The 18,082-nt window shown below is 46.5% G+C and overlaps 1 protein-coding gene across 1 annotated transcript in view; it reads right to left on the reverse strand.

Annotated features, from left to right (window-relative positions):
• CACNA1C (calcium voltage-gated channel subunit alpha1 C) overlaps nucleotides 1–18,082 on the reverse strand; it is a 257,802-nt gene that overhangs the window by 44,819 nt on the left and 194,901 nt on the right. The window contains exon 29 of the mRNA XM_042991494.1: nucleotides 15,867–15,950. Within this exon, the coding sequence (XP_042847428.1) occupies nucleotides 15,867–15,950 (84 nt within the window). The remainder of the gene's footprint in view (nucleotides 1–15,866; nucleotides 15,951–18,082) is intronic.

An 18,082-nucleotide genomic window follows, 5' to 3' on the forward strand; every position in this document is an offset into this window, starting at 1 on the left:
TCTCCACAAGTAGCTATAGTTTCCTAACACTCTAGAAGGAGGAGAAGCACATTTCCATGTAGACACAAAAACGTCCTCTAAGAAGCCAAATGACACTGCTGGGAAGAAGCAGACCCCAGTGACTGCCTCTGTGAAGTAGGGTACAACATCCAGTCTCAGCCTTTCCCTGGCAGCCTTCCAGCCAGCCTGGGATGGACTGTGTTAGGAGACACCACCGACCGGCCCAATCTTGCCCCCATTCTGCTGACTTTCAGGGAATTGACCTACTCACTCGTCCTTTTAAAAACTCACACTTGGCTCAGTTTTAAAACATGTGATGGCAGCTTTTTGGAGAAGGTTGCTCCAAGGAGGCTTCAAGGTCACACCCAGTGGTATCTGTCACTTTAGGCAAAGTGAATCATAGACTCCTACATCAGGAGTGTTCCAATCAAACTACTGAGTTCGTTTTTCTGCTTGTAGCCCGCTGTAGAAAAGTGGGGATAGCCTAATTTTAATGAACTTCAGCAATTTAGAAAAATTCATGGGTATATTTGTTGGAGTGGTTGGATATTCAGCCACACTGTCAGTAATAAATTCCACCTTACACATTTTACTGTGGCCTTAAATACTGAGCACACAGGAGGCCAGATGTTACAGACACTGGATGATTAGTGGGAAGTCATCATCTGACTTTCTGTTATCCTTCTCTTTCCTCTTTTCTCTGGAGGCCCTTACCATGGTGCTTATGGGTGCCCTGCACAAGTTTCCCACATCAGATTAAGGCTAGAGACTCAGCCAGTGGAGTCCTCAGAATGTTTAACAGGAAATGGCCCTTGGGTCCAATTCTCTCCCGGTGGCTCATTAGATGGTCAAGATCACAGTGAATTATCACCCAGAGAAAAGCTCAGGGAGGGAAAAGAACACCATTACACAAACAGCACTTCATGGCTCACACACGACCAGGCAGGAGAGGGCAGGACAGACACGACATGGTGGCTACATGCAACGGCAACAGGAGCGAGGCTGGGCTCCGAGAGACTCTGGGGACCGGGGTGGGGAGTGATGGTGGGGGTGTTAGAGGAGGGTCACAGAAGCTAACAGCGTGGTCAGGAGGGTCGGTCTTACCATAAAGGGAGAGCATTGGGTATGTTCAGCTGGCTTTAAAGAAAGGCAGATAGAGATAAGCTGTAATGAGTCTCCAACGAAGATGCCTGGTATTCTAGGTCTCGGCTAACACAGGAGCAACACCGTGGCAGGGGAGGGCAAAAGGAAACAAGTGAAAGAAATACAAAGCATAGGCTGGGCAGGTTCTGGGACATCACTGTGAGTGGACTCTGCATAGGTGTGTCTCACATCTAGTGAGGACCCAAAGGCATTTTCTATTCAGGACCATTTCTGGGCACACATTAAATAATTCACACCCGTGGCAAATGAGTTCTTCCGAATTTTGTGCAGGAAGGTTTTGTTTTGTTTTTTGAAATGAGCTATGTCTCCTAAGATAATCTTTATGCACTTAACTTACCCTGGGTGTTGCCAGCTGAAGGAGAAAGGCCTTGGTTATGCTTAGTGCACATCCCTGCCCAAACATACTTGAGCAGAGGAGTTCAAGGGCAATGGTCCTTCAAGTTTAGGGGAAAACTGAATTTTAGTTATCACTGAGGAGGATCTAAAGAGGTGGTCCTCAATGCCCCTGTAGTGGGGGCTTGTCCTCAAGCTTAGGTTCAGGCGGGAGTTGGTCTTGCTTAGCTCCTAGTCTATAGGTGTAGAGCCTTGGCCATAATGAATGTTTTTTACATTTTGAAGACTTGCACACAATTTAGGATATTATTATTAACCCTCAAAAAAGCTGTTCTTATGGGTCTGACTGCTGAGTTCATTTTAGGGGAGGAGCTGAGGAAATTGGCCATTGGTGAGTATCCCATTGCAACCCCCAGTTCCTTGAGCTTGTATCCAGGAAGATGCCCCTACTCTTTGGGCCCCAGCACACAGAGCTAAGCCCCTGATGGATCCTGACCATCTGAGCTGTTAAGTTAACTCTTTCTAGAAGGTCATGACTTTGCTTTTACCCTCCACTTTCAGATGGTTGCTCTTGTGTTTCTGTTTTTAAGGTACAAACAAGGAAACATGTAATGGAATTTTTGAAGGATGGAAATGTGCACAACTAGACATTTACTTGCAGACCGAAAATACTTCTTTGGTAACAGATTTCTCAGCAAATTCCTTTTTTTTTCCTATAGCAAATTGTTAAGATGTCCTTTTTTAGGAATGGTGGAGAGAAAGGGTGAGGCAAGGGAAAAGAAGGGAAGGGACACCTCTCTAGTCATTTACAGAGTGCATTCTAGATCTTGCTTTCTGCTTCATGAGGAATACCAGCTGCCAGGTCAGTTGACAGGCCTGGAGGCTGTGGGGTCACTAGAATTTAGCTAGCAGGATGAGATACAACATAGAAACAGACACACACAGACACTGACAGACAGACAGACAGACAGACACACACACACACACACACACACACACACAGAAGTAATTTCAAGCTGCTTGAGTGCTTGTGTTCCTGTGTTAATGGATAAGAAGTTCTGTGTTTCTAGACCTATAATGGGGAAGGGAGTGTGAGTCAGACACAGGTAAATCTACACTACATGTAATGCCAGGGCATTAGATAGAGTTCCCATAGGAGGCATGGGCCATTGTTCTCCTCTTGGATCCACCCTGAAAACCACCAAAGCTTCCATTACTCCTAAGATCCCTGAGAAAACCTTAAGCATCTTCTGGGTCAATCCTATCCTGAACAGGACCAGAATGGAGACAATTTAGAGAACATATCTGGGTGATGTGGCCCTAATGAGTTAACCCCCAGCCATGAAAAATTTTAACCATTTTTCTTACTTCTTAAACATTCAGAATCTCACATGTGGGATTTTAAAATGTATTAACTGTGTGTTTCCTTGTTGCTTTTTAGCTTTTCACAGCTCTCATTGAATGAAGATCTCATGTATTTAAGTCATATTTTACTTCAAGATTTAGCTTTGAGTATGTTCTAATCACCTTTATTGTATCTTATTATTTTAAAAATATGTATTAACTTAATAATACTTATGATACACCTCTGTAATAGGGGGTAAGAAGAAGTCAGGAGGAGCAATGAGGGAAGAAGGGAAAGGAAGGATGGGGCTCTCTGGGACTCCTATGTTGGGTCCCCAGCCCAGGTAATGATAGCTCTCCTAAGGGTCTCACTTTGGGAGAATCTGAAGACTCATTTTAATTTGGAGATTATTTTTTTTCTTGGGTGTTAAGCTATGCTATTCAGAGGGCACTTTCGATCTGCTGGAGTGGTGTTTGTCAATGTCTCATATAAGCCTATTCTTATTTGAAGAACTATGTTTTTAAGATCCAGGGTCTCAAAAAAAACTAACCACTCATAATAAGAAAGCAATCATTGGGTGATTTCTAAGTGGAAATAGGAAGAAGCTTGAGATATAGCCCTCGCCCTCACAGAGCCCACAGTACACTGACATAGTGCCAACCCCCTAAGGACATTTCCTAGATGATCTTGTGTAGTCATTCCAGTCTTTGGTACCCTTGCTTGGCTGTAAGTGGAATCTCTTGGTGAGCTAGAAGGGGAGATTGGACCCACTGGGTTTGGGCACCTGCACCTCTAGCCCAGAGCCATGTTTGTGCTGTTTGCCACTCTGTGATTCCCTGGTATACTGCCCTGAAAGGTCACCTAGCAATAGTTCTACTTTTTGAACTAAATTTGGAATTGTTTGAAGGCCTGGAGTACTTATGCCATTCGTTTTTGACCCTTTCCCAGATCTGCTCCCAGTTCCCCTGAGTTAGCTTAGAGTTTATCCATCTGTGGTTTTCCTGGGGAGGAAAAGGTGGAAAGACTCTGAAGACTTATGCCCCATGAGCCTGGAGACCCTTCTACAGTGAGCCAACAGAGCTGCTTATCTATTCTGAACATTGTGGCTGAGTTTTCCAGTGGCATTTTGTCCAGTAATGGTAGGCACTCAGCAGCCAATTATTTAATCTTTGTTTTCTAATGGTCTGGTAATTTTCAAGGGTTTAAAAGATATTGGTCAATTAACTTAATTTGTTCATACAATTGGTAGAAATGAAATAAGGTTATTATTCAATTGGTGAGGCAGAGGTGGAATATTTTCATAAAGAATCCTGGCTAGTGGTTCCAGCTAACAGGCTAAGGGCAAATAGAAAGGAAACTCATGTACCTTGTTTAGTGTATTTATGCAGATTACCTAGGTTTTGTATAGCTGGCAATGATGATATGAGTGGCACTGGACAGCAAATAGGAGCTATTTTCTGGAAAACTGTCTTTCTGAATCAAGCTCAGGATCAAATTAGAAGTTATCACCTCAGTGGATGAAGTCTTGGTTCTGGAATGTCTTCCCTGCTCCTTTTCACTGGGGTACCATCTTTAGACCATGCATGCATAGGATACTGAAGAGTGAAACTCAGGGAATACCAGAGGCTGATAAGGAGAGGATTCTCCTAGATGGAGATTTTTCCAAAAGGATGAAGGGGAGAATCAGTGGAACGTGTCTCCCAATTGTTAACATTACATAGTCAGTCTCTCTGAAGAACTAAAAGGTTGTTGAAAATACCTCTTAGCCATATAAAAGGGGAGTGTTTGGGGTGCCTGGGTGGCTCAGTCGGTTGGGCGACCGACTTCGGCTCAGGTCATGATCTCACAGTCCGTGAGTTCGAGCCCCGCATCGGGCTCTGTGCTGACAGCTCGGAGCCTGGAGCCTGTTTCAGATTCTGTGTCTCCCTCTCTCTCTGACCCTCCCCCGTTCATGCTCTGTCTCTCTATGTCTCAAAAATAAATAAACGTCAAATAAAAAAAAATTTTTAAAAGGGGAGTGTTTCTTTTCTCAACACAGCAAGGAGGTGAGGACTACTAGGGATTAGAAGCTGGGCAGTAGATATCTAGGCTGGAGTACCCAATAAAGCTGTATTCCAGGATATTTTCTCGAGATCAGGCCATTACAGAATGAAATCTTGCCATTTGCAGCAACGTGGATGGAGTCATTACAGAGCATTTTAAAGAGATAAGCCCCTGCTGCACTTTTCTGGACATGCTGACTTTGAAAGGTGCAGATTACTTTCTGATTCCCTCCAGGGAAGGTTGGCTCTTGGCTAAGTCATGAACAGGCCCCACAGAAGAGGAATGCACCATCCCAGTGGCCGCCATTGAGACAATGGTTATAATATCAGTTGCTAAAATTTTACATTCCTCTGAAACATGAGTCAAAAGCAATGTCACAGGAGCATGTGAGTCAGAACTGTTGCTTTTTTTTTTTTTTTTTTTTTTTTTTTTTTAAGTATCTCTTGTCCAGAGCTTAGGGAGTGGATCTAATATAAGTTCCATTTCAGACCACCTGAAAGTCTGGGTCCAGCTGGCACCCTCCCTACCTCCCAAGCTATGCTCTCTGCTTCTCTCTATTCACTGTCTCTAATCTCATCTTAATTTGATCTGCAAGACAGGATAGCTGGTTCAGTTGTAAGAGAGTCATGGGATGGTGGAAGGCAGAGGGATTGAGGTTTTGTTGGTGACACTCTAGTTAATCTAAGTTGGGAAGACAATCATCAGGTTGGTACAGGCAGAGATGACTGGAAATGGCAGGAGTCAGGGGCCTCTAGAGATATTTGACACCACCTTCACAGTCAGGAGCCAGCAAATGTAGGTTAAGGCAGAAGAGTCTTCATTATCCTTTTTATCTCCTCTTTCAACCAGGAACTAAAGTGTAGCCCTGCAGATGTGGAGGTGGGAGATGCTAAAACTTAGAGCCACCAGAGATGGCAGCAAGGAAGGGAATTTTAAGGAGACCAAAGTAAAATATGTTTTAAACTGTAACCCCTCTGAAGTTGAAGAGCTTCTTTGCTAGGGAGATGTAAAGTTTAAATAAGCACAAGTCAACTGGGATATATAGAAGCTGAGGGTAGCTGTCAATGGCTTTAAGATTTAAGGGAAAATGAAGGAAATATGGGTTGTTGCAAGCAGTTCTTAAGCAGAATTTCCATTTTGGTTTGTGGAGGAGGTCTTTGGTCTTTAGAGATGGATCTGTGGAGGAGGGGTGCTAGGAAAAGGAAGAAGGGGTAATGACAAGGGAGGCAGAAACACTGGACAGAAAAGGGCAGGGAAAAATGAAAGGAAGCTCAAATATGAGGCAGTGGAGAGTGGAAAGAGCAGCCCCCCTTTCCCCCTTGTCCACCTCCACCATGTTGGAAACCTCCTGGCTTGTATCTGTTTCCCATTGTAAAATTCTAGTCAGAAGGAGAAGGGCTCTTCTTGAATCTTTGTGGTTACAGACACACAGTTGAAATGCCCCTTCAGGACTTCCTTTAAGGGATTCTTTGGAGAGGTACAGAGCATGGGGGTTGTTGGTTCCTGGCTCATTCTTGCTCTTCCTGTCTCTGTGTGCTAGGTTGCTGAGAGTGGACAGCTGTGACCCCTGTATCATTAGCTGCACAGTGGCTAGCTCATGTGGCTGGAAGCAGCTAAAGCCTCAGGAGTCATTGTGTTATTCACCTGCAGCCTGATGGCTCCCCAGGTGCTATTACCTGCCAATAATTCATGCTAAACAAGACTAATTAAATTGTCAAGATAGTTTTATCTTCCCTTGGGAAGGACAGTCACTATCCTTCACTCAAGTAACAAAAGAAACCCATAAAGAATAAATGAATGAAATCAGTTTGTCAGCAGTGCTAACAACATCAAAGAATTCTATATATGAGAGAAAGAGAGAGAGAGAGAGGAGAACACAAGCCCAGCAGGACAGAGAAAACGGGAGACAGAGAACAAGAGTATGACAGAGAGAAAAGGTGCACTAAATATGAAGAGAAAATGGTATAGACTATGCTTTGGGGGGCACTCATGGGCATTTTTGAACCTGCCTGAGGTATAGATCTCTCACATCCTCTGCTGGCTCATGGAATGTTCTAGATCCCTTTGCTTTAGAAACTTTCTGGCAACGACACCAACAGTAGCTTGCTAGCCTGTGGGAACTAATGTAAGAGACACTGGCAAGGCCCAGATGGTGGTCTGGCTAAACCAAGGGGTGTGTTGTGACAGCCTCCTTCCACTCTTCTATTTTAGGGGAAAGGAGAGGGCTGTGTGTGGACAGAAAAGACGAGAATAGGGACAGAAAGGAAAGGAAAGAAAATTAGAGGAAAAGAGAAAGTGAAGGGGTCTTGGTCAGAAGGCAGAGGGAAACAGGAGCCTTGATGGGTTATAACTGCCAGAACACTCAGACTGTCCAACACAGGCTGAATGAAGAACCGAAACCAGGATTTCCATACAAAAGCAGGTTCCCATGGACTTCTTGAGTCAAGCCTGCAGGACACCTCAAGGCAACAGCTTTGGGAAAACTTGCATACCAGGCTGATTTATCAGGCCTGACTTTCTATCACATCTGCCCTCATGGTAGTCTGTGGTCCACTGTCTGCACAGCAAACCTCTCCTTGCAGAGGCCCAGGGACTTTCAAAATGGCTCCTCATTGCCAACTAGACTGCTGATAGATGCACTGCTAAATCTCTTGAGGGCTAACTTTATTTCCAAGCAGAGTAGAAAACTGCCTTTGTAGGGCAACTGGAGGGTGGAGGGTGGGGAATATGTTTTTCACTCAGATGTCATGTTCCTCAAAGTTTTATATTAGACACACTAGATTTCCAATTTTTAAGTTGAGCATTACTATCTTCTCTAAAGAGAACGGTAACGTTACTTTTCAGAAGGTAGCTTACTGAGTCACTACCATCTTAGTATGAATTAGTATATTGGAAACAGGATACTTTGGTCACATTAGTTTTGTATTGGTGCTGGGGGTGGTGCTGCAAGTGGGAAGAAGCTGGAAGGGAGATCCATGAGCAATAGAAGAAGGGATCCAGCAAAGGGAAATAGAGGTGTACAGAGATGTCAAGGATCAAGTCTGCCCCATCCAGTTTAGTCTGAGATCAATCTTGATTTAATCTACCTTAGAACCAGCTCTGGACTCACTGACCATTGTCATATAGACAAAGTCTGGTAATGCCACCAGCTGAGCCCCCTACACCAACACACCTGATTGGGAGTCAGGGGCCTGGTTGTGGGTTGGCCTTGCTATTAAAAAGTGGTGAGAATGAGCACGTTGTTTCCTGCCTCTGGCCCTCTGTGTCCTCATCTGAAACACTGGTATATCCCCAGGCTCTGCTGCACAGTAAATACTCCATGCACTTGTGCGGAATATGTGGAGATGGGCTTGGGCCGAAGGTCTGCAAAGTCATGTCCACTCTAACATTCTTGGACGAATCCACTGTCTGCCTCCACCCCTCATCATGGCTCTTGAGGGGCATCAGCCCTGTCCTTCTTGTGCCCATTCTGGCCCCTTCTCTGTTATGTTTGGGGGCAGGGAAAGGCAGACCAAGAGGGCCACCCCATGGAGGCACTGTGGGTTGAAGGATGGAGAGAGGGTTGAAGCGTGTGTGTGGAGCTCTCTGACTCATCCTGGAGGGGGTGGATGTGCAGCACACTCTTTCTCTATGACTCAGGATGACTCCTTTCCCTGTCATTGCAGACCCTGAAACCAGAGCAGGAATCAAACTTGCTTTATTGTTTTTATGGGAAACCAGTAAGAGACAGTTATTTGTCCCGTGGGTCTGTGGTGGGAAGGTACCACTGGCTTCAGGAGACAGGGCAAGGAAGATTTGGGCCCAGCACCTAGAGGCTCCTGGGAGACATCCCTGGACACTCCTTGCAGTGGAGCCCCATCCCTCCCAGTCTTGTTACCACATTCTCCCTAGTGTCCCCCCCTTCCCATTTCCTTCTCAAGCTGCAAGTGTCAAGTGAGCAAGGGTAGTGGGGGCTGATTTACACTTTGCCCTTTTCTCCTGAGCCCTATTAATCAGGCGCATCAGTCAGGAGTATGCAGACCACTATCTGTCTGAGCATTCTCAGGGCAGTCTTGGCTCCCTTGGTCCAGCACTGGCAGCATCAATAGGCACAGAGAAGTTAGGCTGGGCAGCTCTGTGCCAGGTCACGGTGCTGGCAATGCACTGCATGAGGACCTGTGAGTGGCAGGGGCCCCTTGAGATGCCCAGGCAGTCTGGTCCAGGGATTTAGCCAACGAAAGTGCAGGAGTCGATTCTCTAATGGAAATGGATTTGAGATCCCAGTCTTGCCACCCATTAGCCATGTGATTTTGGGCAAACTATTCATCCTGTGTGAAGCTCAGTTTCCTCCTATGGAGACGAAGTGCTCTGAGGAGTTAATCTGACCATGTGCATAATGTCTTTAACATAGCCTGGCAAATACTCCTCCAAGAGAAGCCATCATTTCCCTCTTCCTCCTCCTCTTTTCCTGTCTCCACCTCACTCCTAATCAGCTAAGATCACAACTAGTACCATTGTTAATTAACTTGTTTTTCCTGTTCTGGTCATTTCTGTGGACTAGCACTTTGGCACCTAAACAAATCCTCCAGATTGTCTTCCCTCTGAGCCCCCCCAGAAGCCAGCCTTCTTTCCCCTCACACAATCTCTGTCCTGCTCCTTTCCCAGAAGGTCCCTTTAGGGACTTCTCTCCAGAGAGTTTCCACGTGAGATCTGCCAAAGCCAAGTGAGCCAGTTCCCACAGGTCTTGGGAGCTTTATGAGGAGCGCCCCTCTCGAATCTGCAAGGTGATGAAGGGAAATAAAAATGCCTCAAAGTATATCAGAAAAAGCCCAGTTCAGAATCGTGCAATGTTAGATCCCTCAGGTTGAGACCATCTCAACCTGCCCACCTCACCACATGCATTTGAGGAACCCCAGAGAATGGGGTTAGTTGCTCTAAGTCACAGGGATTAATAGTGCCAGAGCTGAAAAGAGGACCCAGGCTTCTTAATTCACTATTTGGGAATGTTTCTCCATATCCACAGTGCGAAGATCCAGGCCCCTTAGCACTTTCTGTGGTGGAACAGTCTTTAAAATGCAGATTGGAAAAGAAGAGTGTTGGGCAAGGCTGTTGTCCCAGGCACCCAAGTTGATTCCAGTCTGGGATGTTAGGGAGCAGTTTTTGACGCTCCAGGGTCTTCCATGAATAATCACAGGGGTTACCTCTTTAGGTTTCCCTCTGGAAAATATAATTTCAGACCCAAGAAATAAAGTAGTCCCAGAGGGATGCGCTGTTGCACTCTGCCCTCACAGGGCACACAGAGGAAGGGGCCTTAGGCAGAGAACAAGGTTAACTCATCAGGGAGGAGAGGGGCAATGGCCGGTGCCTAGGGAACTCAGCAGAACTCAGCAGAATTAGACAAAGTGGGGACTCACGATCTGCCTCTAGTAACATCTGGTGTTTGTTCACAGGCATCTCCCAGAGAGAACAGAAATTCAACCACAGAGTGGCTGTGAGCACAGGGGTTTTGCCCTCTTCATGCCGGAGGCCCAAGCTCAGTCCTCGTCTTTCCTTTGCCTTTCTCCCTCTCTTGGTGCTCTTCACCACTGTTACAGCTTTGAATGGCATCTACATGCTGATGACTCCACGTCCTGACCCCAGACAGTGTGCCCAACTGTCTACCTGACATCTCCACTGATGTCCTCACGGAGCTCCTGTCTTCCTCATGCAAGCATGCTTCACCTGCTGTCTTTCCCAGTTGATACTGACTCCATCCTCCCACTGCTGAGGCCCAGCCCCAGTCATCCTGGATGCCTCTTTCTCCCACACCCACACCCAGTCTGTCAGGAGACACTGTTCTATTTTCAAAACAGGTTGAGAATCTGACCATTTTTTTTTACCACTTCTATTGCTACTGCTTTGTCGCCAACTACCATCACCTTCTACTTGGATTACTGTGTTTACCTTCTAAGTGGTGTTTGGGCTTCCACTCTCGACTCCTATAGACAGCAAGGTGGTCCTTTGGAAATGCAAGTCAGATCATGGACAGCTCTTCTCAAAGGCACTGGTGTCTTCCCTTCTTGCTCAGTGTAAAAGCCAAAATCTGGTCCCTGTACAATTCTCTCTTTCTTCTCCTCTGCTCAGTCTGCACCAGCCACAGGGGCTGCTCCTCCTGCCTGAAAGCTCCTCTCCCAGGTATCTGCATGGGTAACTCTGCACCTCCTTCACATGTTTGCTTTCTTCAGATGTCCCCTCATCAGTGAAGCCCATCTTTTTAAGACAGCACCTGCCTTCACTGTTCCCCAGCACCTCTGATCCCCCTCAGTTGGCACAGTTTTTTTCCAAAATACTTATCATTTGATACACTGTATGATGTTCCTATTTTCTGTACTTACAACACTGCTCATTGTCTGATAATTCCCCAACCCTAGAATGTCAGCTCAAGAGCAATGGGCTTTGTTTTGCCCACTGATGTATCCTAGGTGCCTAAAATAGTACCTGACACACAGAAGGTGAGACTATAAACACAGTGAAGTGAATGAATGATGGCTCCTGGGATTGGTGGAAAACCCATTTCCTGAGAGGATAAGGCACCATGGCCTGTGTAGTGAAGGCAAGGAGGAAAGAGACAGTATTTGTGGGGAGATGAATATAAATGTGGGGAGTATTTGACGGCATTTAGGATAAATACAGGATTCAGTGAGGGGACCAAGAGCTGATCTCTGTAGTTTTAAAAGAGTCAAAGATAATGAGTGACAGGTGAAAGCCCTTATGGATTCCTCTGAGGCTAAAAGTGTGGATTCCTGCCAAATAGAACATATGTCTGGGAAAGGATGTCTTGTGATGACGGTATGGCTAGAAAATTCCAGGAAGGCCTAGAGCAGCACCCAGGGAAACTGCCCTGGGTGCTGTGAACTTCCTCATGCCAGGGAGCGTCCAGACCCATAACCTGCCAACAACGTGAAGGCAGAACCGTGTGGTGGAGGGACCTACCTCTGAGACTACGCATTATTGCTCATTGGTTTGTCATCCACAGCACTGAGCTCAGGGTCCTTCCAGGACCATGCTTGTGGAGGAGGCTTATGGAGGCCTGAGTTGTGGGCAGTGGTCAGTTACACGGTGCTTCCTTTCACCTGGCCGTAGCTGTCCAGCATGTTCCAGAGTCTAAGCATATCCAGGAAATAAGGGCCCTTGCAGTGTCTGTGGGTAGTAAGTTATACTTAGATATAACTGGTTGGAGATTGGGCCCGGCCAGCTACTCCAGTAGGGGTTTTGGAACAAATGTCATTTGCTTGGGTGCCATCGTCTCTCCCACTCAGTGGTGCTTTACAGTTACATAGAGTTTTAAAATAGATGCTCTTATTTCAGCCTCAAAACACACTGCAGTAAATATCATCATATTCCTTTGACAGATGAGGAAACTAAGTCTTTGGGCATTTTGGTAACGTCTATAGGCAGAGCTTTTGACTTCACATCTGGCCCTCTCTTCCTCTCCCACACTGCCTTTGGGCTTTGGGTGATGTTACATTTATTCTCTTTGTTCAGAAGCCATTAATTGTGTGGTGTGGGTCTCTGGACACCTTCTCTTGCTCTCGCTTATACACATTGTCCCCGTTTGATCTCCAGACAACCCTTCAGTTGTCATTTGTATGACTTTTAACAAATTCCTCAATCTGGAGGAGTGAGAAGAATCTCAGTGCAGGGTGAAGGGAGGCTGGAGGAGTCAGAGGTACATCAGGACTCTCAGGTGGGATGACACATAGTTCCTAGTTTAGAAAATGGGGAAAATCCCTGTGTGGTTATTTAAAATATAAATTACGGAATGTCAGGGATGCCCGGCTGGCTCAGTCAGGAGAATGTGCAACTCTTGATCTCAGGGTTGTGAGTTCAAGCCCCACGTGGGGTGTAGAGATTACTTAAGTAAATAAAAAAGATGACTTAAAAAATAGGAATAGATTACACGATGTAAGAGCTGAACAAATCCTGGCTAGGGGGTTATGTGAGATGTGTGTGTTTGTTCAAGGCACCTTGGAGTGAAGAGATAGGTGCTCTAGCCCAGGGCACAGTGAACTGGCTACACCAAGAGGCCGAAATCCAGCTGTATGGCTCTGAAAGGCACTTAAATCTCTCCATCAGCATCTTTATGGTCAGCAAATTGGGAGTGATAATTCTTGCCTGTGAAATTCACAGGGCAGTTATGAGTTACCTGAGATAAATGCATAGGTGAATCATAAGTAGAAAACCATCATCTAAACATAAGGGTCTGCATGATGATTTCATGCTCCTTTCTTGCCCTGCACACTCCTTCTCTATCCCAATGTAGCCACTTTTTCTGTAGAAATTTTATACCCTAGCAAACTTATTTTGCTTTGTTTTTCATTTAAAAACACTTATAGTTTGGGAGAAAATGGCAGGTTGAGTGATGTAGGCCTTGCCAACAGTGAGAATCACAAAGGTACCCCTGGGGCTGCAATGAGTCCTCCCTGCATCCAGGAGAGCTCTCAGTCTCTTGGCATAGATTCTTACAGAGCTGCATTACTGTGTTGAAGACAAACCCCTCTGAAGGCAGGGCTGCTCTTTCTTTTCTATTTCTCTCTCTGCCTGCTCCATCAGTTGAGAGCACCGTAAGGCACAGACTCCAAGCACAAAGGTGCTGGCCTTTAGACATGCGTGGGTGACTCATGGACCTGATTAGCACCTGAGATTTGGGGCTCATCTAGCCTGAAAGTCCTAAAGTGTGCTCAGGAGTGGTGAGGGTGGTTGTGGGAGGTGTTGAGGGGAGGGGAGGCACAGAGTATGAGTAGGAAGATTGATTTTTTTTAATGATCTGATAATTTCATGGGAAAAGTCAAGGGAGAGTATGTACACACACACACACACACACACACACACACACACACACAACATGAGACAAAGACAACGCAGGGGGATCTCGGAGAAAGAAGGACCATCGAATCTGTAGCTATAGGGTGAGCAGGAAGGGTACAAGAGGTTGATGGGAGGGGAATGTAGGGAAAGTGTTAACAGGCTCCTTCCAACGTCCATCTGCTGGAAGGAAAGTAGATGGGCTTCTAGTCAGGGGAATCAGGCAGATATGATAACATGTCAGTTCAACTGATTGGGAGCAAAATATGGAGTGGAGCAAGGAGGGTAAGGATGGAGAAGGGAGATGGTGGCAGTTGGTAGGGTACTTTCAAACATCTTAGATCAAAACTCTACAGCGTCTGCTCCGTGCTGTTATTCAATGGTTCAGTGCATCAAAGGTTTGTGCAAACATTATCAAGTCTCTTAATTAAGGAAAAATAATAACAACAACAAAATTAAACGGACACATGTTAAAGACTAACCGCAAGAGGGCTTGCCTATAGATAAAGAGAGAAGGTTTAAACATGCCAGGTAACAAAAAGACATGTGCAGGAACTGGAAGGAACTGTATAGGAGGAGGCAACTTGGGAGAAGGTGGCAGGAGGCCCTGGGTGGGGGCAGGGGCTGGGGTTCTGTCTGAGGCTAGGGAGCCGGGGGCTGGGTTGTGATGGGGTCGGGAGTGGGAGAGAACCAGGCAGGTGCAAGAGTCAGTTCTCCAGGAAGGTTCATGTGGGAGTGAGATGCTCATCCAGAATCTGCTTCCACAGCCAGGGAAGGAAAGGCTGTGGAAGGAAAGACCCTGGGAAGAGCTCCCAGTGGATCACCCAACTGCTTGGTTCTTTGGCCACTCCAGAGAAGAGGGATCTGAGCAGGGGTCCTGACATGGTCGGTTCTCCTCTCCCAAAGGAGCCTGGGGGGACTGGGCTGCCTGCAGGGGCTGCTGATGTTAAAATGGCAATGGAGCCCTTCCCTTCAGTGTGAATGTAATGGGCTGGTCTCTGGGCTGACAAAGCAGGCAAAGTCCAAGCCTTAACTTTGGTGGTCCACCATGAGGGAGCTCCTTTCCAAGGTGCCATGGGAGTGGAAGGTGAGACAGGGAAAGGCAGCAGTCTGGAGGTGAAGGTGGGGGTGAGGAGAGGCTTGGGTCCCTGCCCCAGCAGTGGCCCAGAAGTTGTAAATACCCCTTTGCTCTGGCACTCTCTGTTTCCCATAGCTGCATCCTCCTATACAGTGTGAGTCATGCCAGGCTGATTGTAAAGGGAGAGAGAAAAGATGCAGCAATCGAAAAAGGAAAGGGGAGGCCTAACTCGTTCCAAAAGTTAAAAAAAATCAAAATAAAGCAATAGGAAAAAAATCCTTTAAACCAACTTAAACAAACAAATAAAATAAACAAAATGAAAATAAGGAGGTGGGGAGGAGAAAATAAAATGAAGGAAAGAAAATGAACCGGGGAACGACAAATGAGTGTTAGAACAGGCACGGACAGTCAGGTACAGACGCCATGTACTTACGTTTACCTCGGTGATTGCTATATCAACAATGCTACCCACAACAATCAAGGCGTCAAATGTATTCCATGCATCACAGAAATAGTGCTGCATGGGGCAGAAAAGCCGAGGAAAAGAGAGAGAGAGAAGAGAAAAAAAAAAAAAACCAACAACAAAGGAGAAAAACAAAACAAAAAGGAAGAGGAAAAAATGAAAAAAAAAAAAAGCATGAAAGAAAGGAGAGAAGAGAAAAAAATGAGAAAAGAAAGAGGTTACGTGGGCATATTAAATACTCTCTTACCACTCTACAGTTCTGGCGGCTCAAACCTGGGCAACCTGGTTCTCACAGGGCGGAGAGGGCTGACAAAAGCTGGGTTAGTTCAAAGATTTCCCCTGTGCCTGCCCCTTCGCTCAGCTCCGGGCTCCTGGGCCCAGCACAGTGGGGCAGAGCTGGGACAAACAGAAAAAAAGGAGGAGAAGCTCCCACTTTTTTTCCCCCATAGACGACGGCAGGTTCAATAAAAAGCATGACTGGAGGGGGGTAAAAACAGGAAATTAAAAAACCAAAAAAATAAAAGGAGGTAAAGAGAGAGAGAGAGTGACAGAAAGGGAAACAGAGGAGGCAGAGGAGGAAGAAGGAGGCTTCCTGGGGAGGGCAGAGTCATACTCACATTAGTTTCACTGAGAATGACGTCAATTATGCTGCCAATTACGATGAGGAAGTCAAAAACATTCCAGGGATCACTAAAGTAACCCTACATAAGGGAGGGGCAGGCAGGATGGGGATTAAAAAGGAATATTAGACAGACAAGAACAGAGCAACATCACCATCAGAATCACCGTCCAGGCACCTGAGTGTTGCTGCTGGAGTTGTGAGGGCCCTTATCTGTGGCCAGGAGCCCAAGAGGGAAGCAGCTGTCTGGGAAGTGGCTGGTCCAACCTTCCTGCCCCACCCTCCCATGGTCACAAGGCCCCCCTTCCTCCAGGTCCATCCCACATAACCACCCTCCTGCACAAAGGCTCTTTCTGTTTCCCACGGGGGGTAGGAATAGACATGGGGGCAGGCAATGGGAGTTGCAATGGCACAGGGACATGGTTGGACTCAGTCCCTGCTCAGCGTTTCCTATGCCCCCAGTTCTTCTCCAGCAGAAGGGCCTGTCTGCAGGCAGGGAGGGACACAGATGGAGGCAGGAGGGACATAGGTGTGTGATCCCCTTGAGGTGATTGGACTGTGGTCCTGTGGATGATTTGGGAATTCCAAAGGCCCTGAAAACCACAGCAGTGTGGTCCAGAAGGGTGGCCAGGTCATCTGGGCTCAGCAGTGACTCATGTAAAGCTCAGCAATAACGAGAGGACTGCCTCATAAAAACAATACCTCTAATAAGCTGGACTCTATGCAGCTAGAATCAGGGTCACCCCTGTTCCAGCACTGGACATGCCCTGGTGTTTCCAGGGACAGCTCTGTTCTGGCACAGGTTTTACTAACTGAAAGGAGACAGAATCCAGGTCAGTCTTCTAGTTCAGTAATGTCAGATAGAGCCCTAGACGGTGCTTTCAGGGGTATCTCCTATGCACCTCCCCCAGCTTCCTCTCCTAACACCATCAGTTTGATATAGAGTCCCGTTGAAATGCAAATGCCACCCAAAGTGAATTAAATTATCAAAGCCTGAGAACTGGATTGATAGGGGTGGTCTGGGTAGAGGGAATGGGGATGCAGGCTTCACAAGAAGGGACTGGAGACAGTGGTGCCACGGAAGGGAGATTATGGCACAGAGTGGGAGGGCTAGTGTCCAGACTTCACCACTTCACCCTGTGTTCATGGATTTCATTGGTGTTCCATCATATTTGGAGAAGGGGAAGAGATGATTTTGAAAGACTATTTTGAGGTCTTGGATGATGAGTCAACCCAAGGATAGGCTGTCTCAGATATCCTAGAGAATTCCAGGAGTCCTGGGAGGGTGGACTCTTTAGAGAGAAGACAGGTGTCTTGGGTCTGGACAACCTGCCTCTCTGAGAGGTGGAGGAGTCTAGAGAGCACTGCTTTGTGGTTACATGGGGTATATGTGCACAGTTCAGGCAACCCCAGGAACAGGATAGTCACATTACCCAGGGGTGGAAAGGAAAGGACCTAGTACTAAAGATATTTATCTTCTTTAAAAAAAGACATTACATTTGCTTCTTCAGTTTTTCAAGGAATGTTCTGCAAAGGGGACAAGACAGGGCTGGGCCACATTTGTTCAGCAGGACCAGAATTTTCCTATTCTCTGAGACACTAGCTGGGGCCTCGAGGTTGCTGGTGGCAACCTCTAGAGGTTGGGGAGTGGGTATGAAAGCATTAAGGGTCCTCTGAGAGTTTCCCAGACCTCTTTCCCCAGTTCTCTTGAAGGCTGCCAACTCTCCCTTTTAATATGTTACTCACAAGAGCCAAGAGTCTGTTCTTCCATCGTCCTGGCTCTATCCAGCTCCCTTAACTTCCCCACTTCCCGGCCATGCCCTCTTTCCAGAGGGATCGCAAGACATGCTGTCCTAGGGCTGTTATTCTTAGTGTGGGAGGTCAGGTCACAGGGAAAGGGGCCTCTCAGTTCCCAGGCATTTCTGCCAAAAGAAAACAGAAACGCCAGTGCGGAGACTTTGGACAGCTAGACTGGAGAAGCAGAGGTTGGCCAGGGCGTGGGTTAGGTGAGGGTCAGCTGGAAAACATGGCTTTCTTGTTGGCTTCCCAGAATAGTTTCTGAATATATGAGAGCCTTTGAGGCAGAGAGAGACTGTTCTCTTCTATTTAAGTCACATGTTATGAGCAGGAAATAACTAATTCCCTCCCAGGTTCTTAGATATAATTCACAGGGCAAAGGGAGAAGATGGATTTTGAAAGAAGGGAGGTAAAGAG

This window comes from Panthera tigris, chromosome B4 (assembly GCF_018350195.1).
Source record: "Panthera tigris isolate Pti1 chromosome B4, P.tigris_Pti1_mat1.1, whole genome shotgun sequence".
Lineage (NCBI taxonomy): Eukaryota > Metazoa > Chordata > Mammalia > Carnivora > Felidae > Panthera > Panthera tigris.